Source organism: Atheta coriaria, unplaced genomic scaffold (genome assembly GCF_025399875.1).
Source record: "Atheta coriaria isolate IRGN ID8LTWV9N9 unplaced genomic scaffold, Caltech_Dcor_3.1 hic_scaffold_2_pilon, whole genome shotgun sequence".
NCBI lineage: Eukaryota > Metazoa > Arthropoda > Insecta > Coleoptera > Staphylinidae > Dalotia > Dalotia coriaria.
This window is the reverse complement of record NW_027045444.1, coordinates 2,271,388-2,281,763: the sequence shown is the minus strand read 5'-3', so window position 1 is coordinate 2,281,763 and position 10,376 is coordinate 2,271,388. Positions and strand designations below refer to the sequence as shown.

Sequence of the window (10,376 nt, the reverse complement as noted above, 5' to 3'; positions counted from 1 at the left end):
TAAAGAAACGCTCTCAATTGCTTAGTGAGTAAACTTATTTAAAAAATCGTGATATGAACACACAGAGGGATGTTTGGGTTGTAGGTTTGTGCAACATTTATAAAACAAAGCAAGAACTGTGAGTTGTTATACGAAAATCAGTGTCGTAAATATTAATAATGGTTGTTGATTGAGAAGAAATTTGGTTAGGAACTTACTTGACTCATGGCCAATCGTAGGGCTGTTTCAGCTTGCGACCGTAAGAGGGCTTCTGCGTGCTGTTGCATGCGTAATGCATCTTGTTGTTGTTGCTGTTGTTGCTGTGGGGAGGACATGTCCATTACTGAGGAACGCATGGCGTCCATGTTGCGGATGCTGTCCATCGAGGCGCGCATCACCGACAACGCGTCGTTAGGAATTGGCGGCGTTGAAGGGTTGCTCGAGTTGTTAACTTGTTGATTAGCCTGAATATTGATAAAAGATTAAATTCTGAACGGTTTATTTTAATAAAATTTTGTTGTAACGGTAATAGTTTAAAAGATATTTGAATGTAAAGTTTATATTAGTATTTTTTAATGTTTTTGACAGTTTTGACAGCTAATATTAAAAAAACTTGTTTATTCGATAATTGATGTGAATAGATAATTAAATTTTAAAGATTTTATGTTTTCAAATTTTTTTGATACCTCTTGGGGTTTAAAAGATATTTGAGTACAAAGTTGGTTGGTACATAATACCACAACCTAAAAACCTAAACCTAAAACATTAATTTAGGTTGTTGTACAACACAGAAATTTTAAACTCTCATAACTCAGTCAATTCTTAGCCGATTTTGATAATTTTTTTAGCTTTTTATTCACAAATAAATTATTAACCATTTTCATAACTTCACACTAAAAAATCTAACCTACATTAATAAGTTTTGAGGTTATAAACTTTAAGGCACTACAACTTCTATAGTTTTCAACCGATTTTAATCATCTTTTTACTAAATAACATAAAGTAGTCATACCTGTGTAATGCGCATAGCTAAATTAGCAATATTAACAGCAGCAATATTGGCAGCCGCCGTGGATGTGTCTGATCCTAGACCTGGCGGCACACCAGTCGGATTAACCATGTTCGCAAAGAGCGACATTCTGTTTGCATTCTGCAGTTGCTCCTCCATGTTGTTGTACTGTTGGTGCAGTCCATTGTTACCTAAAATTATTTATAATTATTAATTGTTATTACATTTAAAACATGAAGAATTGAATTGAGTTTATTATTTCGAAATTAAGTTGTTGTTTTTTAGTCTAAATTGAATTTAAAGTGATATGTGAAAAAGTTGATGCCTGAACGCGGCACTCACTTCTTAAGATATCGCCTATTTTCGTATTGCAGTTATTATTGTTGTTGTTTATGCCGCCAGCTTCGCTGCCGGCCGACGAGAGACGACCGTTACCTGATGAGCTGTCGCTGTGCGCCGACGGGGATGCGCACATTGGACTAGAACTCGCTAAAACACACAAAACCCAAGTTTATTAATATTTTTTATTATTGAAATGCAAAGAGAGTAAAATTTTAAGGCATTTTTGTTTTAAAAGTTTTTTGATAACCCTTAAGGTTTGGCTAATATTTTAGTTCAAAGTTGACTTAAAAATTTTAGGTTACATTTGCAACACAAACTTTAATTACAAATAAGTCAGCCATTTCTTCCCCGATTTAAAATATTTTTTCTGTATTTTAATTTTAAACAACTGATAAAATATTTATTTAAATAATATTTTTTTGTACCTATAAAATTGTTTGTAATATTTACGTTCGAAGTTAAAATAAGAGTAATTTTTTACTTCTTAACAGTTTTGACATCTTATATTAAAAAAATTGTAATAGTCAATAATTAAATTAAATAGAGAATAAAATTCTCTCCAATTTATGTTTTTAAACTTTATTGATATCTCTTACCGTTCTCGTAATATTTAAGTTTAAAGATAAAACTTCCTATACTCAGCCTCAAATCAACCTAGAATTCAATAATTTAGGTTCTTGTATACAATCAAATCTTTAAACTCTCATAACTCTATCAATTTTCATCCGATTTTAAAAATTCTTTTTCTGTTCACCTCACAATTAACCAAAAATATAAAATATATCAAGTAGTATTTCTTAAAAATTAAATATTTAGGTTAAAATTGACTTAAAAATTAAATTGACAATTATTTCAACATTTTTTAATGCATTAAATATTTTTTTTACTAAATAGTAGATAATTACCAGCACCACCCATTCCAAGTCCAAGCAGTCCACTGCTGGAGGCGGCCGAGGCAAGACCTGCAGCGGCGAGTAGTTCGCGATCACGCCGCTCCGCCGCCGCCCTTGACAACACATACTGGGCGGCGAACTGATGCTTGGGGTCCATCCGCATATGCTCCATGTGCGAGAGGAGACCTGCAAGACCAAAATCCACAAATGGACAAAACCCTCAATTAGTAAACATGTCACGTTCCTATGCATCTACACGCTTATAAAAATTCATCACAATGTTGTTAAATTCCTCTGAGGTGCTTCGACTTTTATCTTAAAGTCAAGAAAACAATATATAAATGCAGATCAAATAAAACCATACATAAATAAACGATAAAAATTTTGAAACAAAACGAAACGAAAAATTTAGGATTCAGTGTTGTAATATTTTGGGTAAAATTTGCGCCGAATCGAGTGCCAATTGATTCAAAGTCCAAAGTAAGTTTTTTGATGTTGTTGTTGTTGATGTTTTTGGTGTCTTGCTTACCTGCTTCGTGCGTGAACACCGCCTGGCAGACGGAGCATGGCCACATTCGTAAGGAACTTGATAACTGTGAGGTTTCGGGATGGCACGCGAGATGCTTCCTGAGAGATCCTTCGTTTACATAGTGCTTGCCGCACACGGGGCAAGGATGGTTAGCCGTCCTTCTCTTCGCTAAATAAGGATCGATGACGTCAACAAAAGAGAGAAAACGAGATCAAGCAAAGCACCCCAGGATCTTTTCTAAGTTTTGTGTGAGTACTCGTACTATCGAAAAATATTCCAAGACTTGTTTGTCGATATTGGGCCAAGAGAGATTTTAAAAATTTGATTTTGAAATTTTGAGTCACAAACAAGTTGATTATGAGTTTAGTTTATTAGAGTTTAGTTTAGCTAGCTGTCGATCTTCGAAGGGATGATGGTGGATAGGGGTGGAATGAGAGGGTTACCGCAAAAGCAAATAAACCATATGAATTACAGACTAGAAATTATAATCGTAATCAATAAATAACTAAAAAATGAATAAGTAACTAAAAATACGGTTAATTTACGTAAATTAGTTGAAATGATAATAATAACAAAGCAAATGCCATGCGCAATTTTGGTGTGTCAAATAGCGTTCACAAGAATAATAAATGTTGGATTATTTTATGAAAGAATCATCAATTTATCTCAAACGGTTTCGGAGATATTCAAGTTTAAAAATAAAATTTATCTCAAACGGCTTCGGAGATATTCAAGTTTAAAAATAAAATTTGTTTTTTTTTGCTTATTTATTGCTATAGATTCAAAAATATTATAATTTAACAATATTTTTATATTTACTTGAATAGAGAATTAAATTTTGAGTAATTTATCTCTTTAAAGTTTTTTGATATCTTTTACCGTTCAATAAGTATTTGATTGTAAAGTTTGTTCGTACCTAGTATCACAACCTAAATTAAACCTAAATTTATATCATTTTAGGTTGTTGTACACAACCAACATTTTAAACCTTTATAACTCAGTCAATTCTCAACCGATTTTAAAAATTCTTTCACTATCCGATTAATAATTTAAAAAACTATTATTTTACTTTTATAGAAATAAAAATATATTATTTAAACAATTGTTATAAACAAAAAACTAAAAAAAATATTCATTATTCTTGTTTTGACACATCAAAATTCAATAAAAGCAAAAAAGCACCAAGCTTGTTTCCTCCACCAAATAAATAATAATCCTTCTTAGTCCTTTTCAAGGATAATCAGGATATTATTCATAATTATTTAAAATTTCTTTAAATTTTCGATTTTTTCTGATGATGATGATGATGATATATAGTAATATAAATATTTAATTCTTAGTAACATAGAGTTGATACTTACTGGCAACGCCGGAGGCGTTCGGATCCTTGTGCGTGTGCTTCATGTGCTCCATGAGCGCCTCGCCGCCGAGGAACATCTTGTGACAGAGCGGGCAGGAGGTGGCGTTGGGGCCGCCGATGAGGGCCGCATGTTGCTGCAACCGACCAATACACTGCTGACAAAAGGGCGCGTTAAATTTTTCATTTCTTTTTTCCAACCATACCAATTTTACACAATTCACAATATAAATCAGTCAGCATATGTTTTTCTCTTTACCTCTGGTTGGTTTTGTTCTTATTATTATTAATAATATTTGTATTTATTTATATAAATCACAGTTTATTGTTTTATTAATTGTGTGGTGGAAAAACAACTTTTTTAAGCTTTAACCTCAATTATGGCGGTTTTTGCGCTGCCGCTTCCTTGTTCTGTAATTGTTGCTGGTCGTAATTGTAAAAGCGAGTTTCTAATTAATTGCGCCGGACGCCCCGGATTCATATGCATATTTCTCATTAAGCAAATTGAAGAAAATTGCTTAATTACGCATTGCATGCGCTTGAATGCACAATGCGGACGTGCACATATGATGTAAGTACGTGTGCAAACAAATATTACATAATTAACAATATCAATTAATTATTTTTAGCTATTTTATTGATTGAATAGAAACTTTAAGTCATATTGAACATTTGAGTGAAAGAATTTTTGAAATTACTCTCACCGTTTTGGTAATATTCACATTTGAAGTTTTGCCAATGCTTTGAGTTCACGTATAGGTATAGTTGTATACAACTGAATATTATTTGCATAAGAAAAACTTCAAATGCGTATAACTTTGTTAAAAATAAACCGAATTTAAAAATTCTTTCATTAATAAATTTTTCATAATCATTTTCAACTTTCATGTCAAGATTTGTTCTTATCTCTTATCAAGTATAGCTATAACTTTGATTTTTAATTCAAAACTTTAAATTCGAATAATTTCGTTAATTATCAACGAATTTTAAAAATTCTTTCACTAATAATTTTTATATAACTACGCGCAACTATAAAACAAAATATTTTTCTTATCTCTTATCAAACAAAAAAATAATTCATAAAATTCTTAATAAAAAAATGAATTCCTACATATTTTTGATATAGTGACCTAGTGATCGGCTTAAGATGAATATTAAAAAGGGTGACTCACCCCCTAAGAATTAAGAATCAACCCTTTCACCCCTTTTTATTCTCAACCTCAGTGTTTCAGTATTACTCGTACAACGAAACAGATATTAAAAATGCGTAACCCTTTTATATACTTCTTAATTTTTTTTCGTTTGATTTTGTTGGTTTCTCGTCTGTTGTGGCGGTTGGTTAGCTTTGAAGGCTTTAACTCCCAAAGAGAAAAAAGCTTAGACGTTAAAAACTTGAAAGTTTTCCAAGATTTACTCAAAATTAATTTAAGATTTTCTTTTGCATCAAAAACAAACTTTCTTTCTTTTATTCTGTGATATTTTAAATGTAACCGAGTTAATGCATTCAATTTTTAATCTCTACCAAAGAGAAATTCGCGGGGGCGTTGGGAGAGCGCCTAGAAGATCGAAAAAGAAAAAGGCGCGGCCAACAATTTACACAGGTGTGTCAGTTCTCACGTTATAACTGAACATAACCTCAATTCAATAAAAAATTTAAAAATTTTAATCCGGGATAAAAACTTTTATAATTTTAGAATTTTTGGGTTAAGAATGTAAACATGGCTTACAGGTATTACCCAAAAATTGGCGATTGTAATGCATTCATTACTTTTATTACTTTTCGAGTACTTGCAAGTAAACAAGCGCTCCATCCGGTCGTTTGCAACGTGCAATTCATCGCGCGCAACAAAGCGCAACAAAACGAACCCCTCGTTAGCCCTACGCCCTTCTGCACACACACCCACGCATATAATATTTGTTTTTATCCTCGCATCTCGCGCGCAAACTGTTCATTTCGTATGCAAAACGCGAAACTTTGCGAAACAAATCTCAACGCATATGTGCGATCATGATAAAGTCTTATTCGTCGATTTTTTGCGTTCTAAGTTAACAAATCACACAAAAGGGCGTTACATACATACATATTAGGTATATATGTGTGAATTTATGTGTTCACTGTGCGAAACGAGCTCGTTGGTTCGTTTTTTCTGCTTTTGCGTGTTTTTTTCGTCTTTCTTTTCCGTCTGGATTGGACTCTGGTCGTCGGGGGTTGCTCATGCGTCACCGACACGCCTGTGCCACCCCCACTTTGGTGCGACGTGTACTTTTTTCCCACGGCGCGGAAAAAACGCGTTTTTCCCGATTCGCGCAGAAAAACGCCCTTTGCGTGAGGGTGCCTCTGAGGCTAGGCTATGTGTACATACGCGCGCGGCGAATGAGGGGTTGGAAAAAAATGCCAGTCTGGGGAAAAAAATCTAAAAGGGTGGAAACGACGACCAGTGGTCAACAGAAATCCAATCAGAATGTACTTTTAATTTGCACCTCGACTATTGGTAAATGAATAGGTGGATTTTTACGCAAAAAATTTTTAAGGGTAGATTTAAGTATTGTGTATAATTAGGGATAATTTTGTTTTTTTATGAAATGTTGTTGATAGTGAAATTAATATTTTAAAATTTTTTTGATATAAATATGTTCAATTTTCACATTTTTTAGAAAACTGCAAAAAATAGGGGTTAAAATAGATTAAAGGTTTTTCTTAGCAAACTTTAAAGTTTAATAAATGTTCAATATTCTAGTAAAGTTTTGTTGTATTTGACATATTTTTTCATGGTGAAATTTAACCTCAAACTTTAATAATAGAAAAAAATTGGAAATTTATTGATTCACTTTTATACTCAATTTTAAACATGAATAACTTTTAAACTTATTAACCAATTTGTATGCGGTAAGCTTCAATTTGAAGTACAACTTATTGGCTATGATATTATGTCTATATAAAAATTCTAGATCAATTTTTACCCCTATTCAAGGGCAGTTTTCGTGAATAACTCAAATTTACTTTATCAAAAATTCAATTTTTTTAATTACAAAATAATTATTGATATAATAATTATACCAAAATATTTCCTAGACTTATCAATAAAGGACTTCATAAACTACCCCCTAAAACAACCCTTATCAAAATATTCTAATTTTTATCATATTTAAACGGCAAAAACTAAATTTTTCATTTTTTGCTTAAAATTTTGTGTCATCTTGAAGAAAAATAAGTTAATTAGCCGTTTTTCGCGTTAATTAAAAACGTTGATTGCTCCAGCGACAAGAAAACAAGAAAACAAGCAAAGTGGCACATCTGCACATCTACATTCGCAAGAAAAACCTTCTCGTTTTCTTTTCGCCCGTAATAAGGTGCGAAAACGAGGGCATCGCTGCTCCCTGTTTAGTAAGAGGGTTTTTCTGTAAGGGTTGCAAGCTAAACGCTGAGGTGAATCAGGCGCAGCGGCAGCCGTGCTTCCTGAGAGGGTGAAAAATGCATTAAACGATAGGGAAGCGCAAGACGGCGAGGAAAAAAACTCGCCGCTTTAATTAACGAACGATTATGACGAAAAAATTACGGGGTTGGTAATTTTTAGCGCTTGTCTCACGATAAACACGCTCATTTTCTAGATTGGGGTACCGGCACGTAATCAACGGTATTATCACGATCAGTTTTTAACGCTTAAAAATGTGAAAATGTGAGAAAATAAAGAAAAAATAATTTTTGATTTTGAGGTCAGTTTAAAGTACTTTGGAAATTGAATTCTAACTATGTAAAAGTTGCATTTAATGTAGAATTTAATTTTTTACCAGTTAGTGAAAACAGAATATGATTATGTTAATTATTTGAATAATTATAAGCAATTTTCTAAAATATAATTTTTTTCTAACAGAAATTTTTTTAAACAACTTTAACTACATTTTAAGGTTATGTACCAATTTAATTTTAATAAAATATTTTATGTATTTTATAGAAAATTTAATTCTTAATCATTTTATGAAAGAATTTTTAAATTTCAATGAATATTTTAGAAGTTATCCCAAAAATAGTAACAAAAAACAAGAAAATTTTCAAAATAAAATTTCGAATTTTTAAAAAAAAATGTTCATAATCCTAAATAAACTAATAAAAACATTTTTAATCTTTGCAAATATAATAGCCTATTAAATTTTACATCCGCATGTTTCAGCAGATAGGGCCTGAATGGTTTTTCACAAAGCAGCGAGCGAAAAAAGAATGCAAATTCATGTGATGTGAAAAGCGCAGGAAAAGTAGCAAAGCAAACGTACGATGGTTGTGGCGTTGGCGGAAGAAATAAGGGCTCGATATTAGACCTGCCGCGGCTCGCGGAAAGAAAGGGGTTGATTTGTTACCGCACCCCGGGGCCCGCGTGCTCCACATGGCCGCGGCGGCGACTGAATGTGCCTTAGCATGCGATCATTTTTAATGTTCGCGGCGCACGCATGTTTTTATTAATCAAGAAAAACCATGGCACGAACGCCACCCCCAAACCACCCCCACGGAGAAAATCTTAAGAAAATTCAAAAATACGAACTCAAATCCCCGAATACATTAACGAATGAATGCATAATGCGCGAAGAAGACTTTCTTTCTGTCTTTCAACCCTTTTCCACACGACGACGGTGGAAAAATATGAATTTCGTGAAAATGTGAAAACAGATGAGAAAAACGAAATATGATGGGTAATCGTGGAAAATTTATGACCGACTTTGCAGTGTGGGTGAAAGAAAAAGGGTTGAAGTTAAAGACAAAAAAATAAAAGAAGACGAAGGGGTTGGAATGGCTCAGGTGGTTTTTCTAATCGAAAAATCTTTTAAGTGCTCGCGATGGATGCAATCGAGACGCGCGCGCAAGCGGGAAAATTGCCTTTTTTCTGCCCGCCGCCGCCGTAATCCTTTGCTTAGATTTATAATTCATGCGGCGTTAAATAGCTCTTTAGCGGTTCTATCGATTGCGCTTAAGGGATTTTCAAGAAAAATTACTTAAACATGAAATATTTGCAGTTAAACTTTGGACAAATTTAGCAAAAATAAAAAAGTTGCATTTTTTTGTAAACAGATATTTTAGGGGTAGTTTAATATGGGTTAGGGGTGTTGGAATTTAAAAATTCAAAAACTATATGATAGATAATTTAAATAGCTATTGTTTTGCGTATAAACAAATGTAATTAAATAATTATTGTAATAGTTATTCAAGTTTTAGTAAACTATTACAATTTAAGCACTTATTTTGAAAAGTTAAATTTAATGCCTCATAAATCACTTTTAAAAAATTATTTGCTATAACAAATCATATCAAATTAAAGCTTATTTCACTAGCTTTCTAATGATATATAATTGTTATAACTTTATGCCCTGAATACTACTTTTTCTTGACTCTGAATAATTGATCACAAAACTGAATAATTAAAACTCGCGATGTGAAAAACACCATTTGTTCGTCGTTTTTCCGCTCTAAAGAAAAATCCAATCCGAAAAATACCCCGTATGTGGCTTGCGTATGAAAAACAAACCACCGTCAACAATTACCGTGACTTTTCCGCCTTTTCCCAGCCGGCAGCGCATTAAAAATTAACCGCGCAACAATTTCTCACGTCACTTCTATTTCCACCACACACTCGCATCATATCAACCCATCACATCATCATATCTACTAATAAACATGTCAAATAAACAACAATATCATAGAATCTCTGAAATCATAAATAAATCATATAGTAACCTGTCGATGAAACAAAACATGTTGGAATTAATCATAACTAAATGATAGCAAATGGCGCACGCAGTGATTGCGTGCGAAATGAAGAAGAAAAACTTAGGATGACTCCAGAGTGGAGTCAGAACTAGTGTATTGACATACATGGCTTACTTTCGACGTGTGGGTGCGCAGACTGGATTCGGTGGCGAAGCCTTTGCCGCAGATGTTGCAGTGGAACGGGCGGTTTTTGGCGCGCTCCACCTGGGCGTCGTGATTTCGCAGGTGCTGCTGCAGGTTCGACAGTTGGATGAACGCCCGCCCGCAGTCGGGAAGGTGACATTTGTATGGACGTTCACCTAGAAAACAAGGAATTTACAAGATTAATTGTGGTCACATAAGAGATAACAGTGGATTTAAACGATGCATCAAATTTAGGTAAGTTTACATGTGAATAACTCATAAACCGTTAGAGATAGAATAAGAGACAAAAGTTGGTTTGATAGATAATTTATTTGTCTTTAGTTTGGTAGTTTTTTTGTATGATTTCGAGTAATATTTAAACAATTTAT

General features: G+C 33.2%; 1 protein-coding gene across 11 annotated transcripts in view; it reads right to left on the bottom strand.

The window, feature by feature from the left end:
- LOC135803497 (zinc finger protein 135-like) overlaps positions 1-10,376 on the bottom strand; it is a 77,982-nt gene that overhangs the window by 6,622 nt on the left and 60,984 nt on the right. For 7 of the 11 annotated variants that reach the window (XM_065317143.1, XM_065317151.1, XM_065317153.1 and 4 more), the window contains 7 exons: positions 9,970-10,163; positions 4,114-4,267; positions 2,753-2,920; positions 2,236-2,409; positions 1,331-1,477; positions 992-1,179; positions 198-443 (listed from right to left, as the gene is read on the bottom strand). In XM_065317143.1, coding sequence (XP_065173215.1) covers positions 198-443; positions 992-1,179; positions 1,331-1,477; positions 2,236-2,409; positions 2,753-2,920; positions 4,114-4,267; positions 9,970-10,163 — 1,271 coding nt within the window. The remainder of the gene's footprint in view (positions 1-197; positions 444-991; positions 1,180-1,330; positions 1,478-2,235; positions 2,410-2,752; positions 2,921-4,113; positions 4,268-9,969; positions 10,164-10,376) is intronic. The other 4 variants (XM_065317148.1, XM_065317149.1, XM_065317150.1 and 1 more) reach the window with 4 other exon arrangements.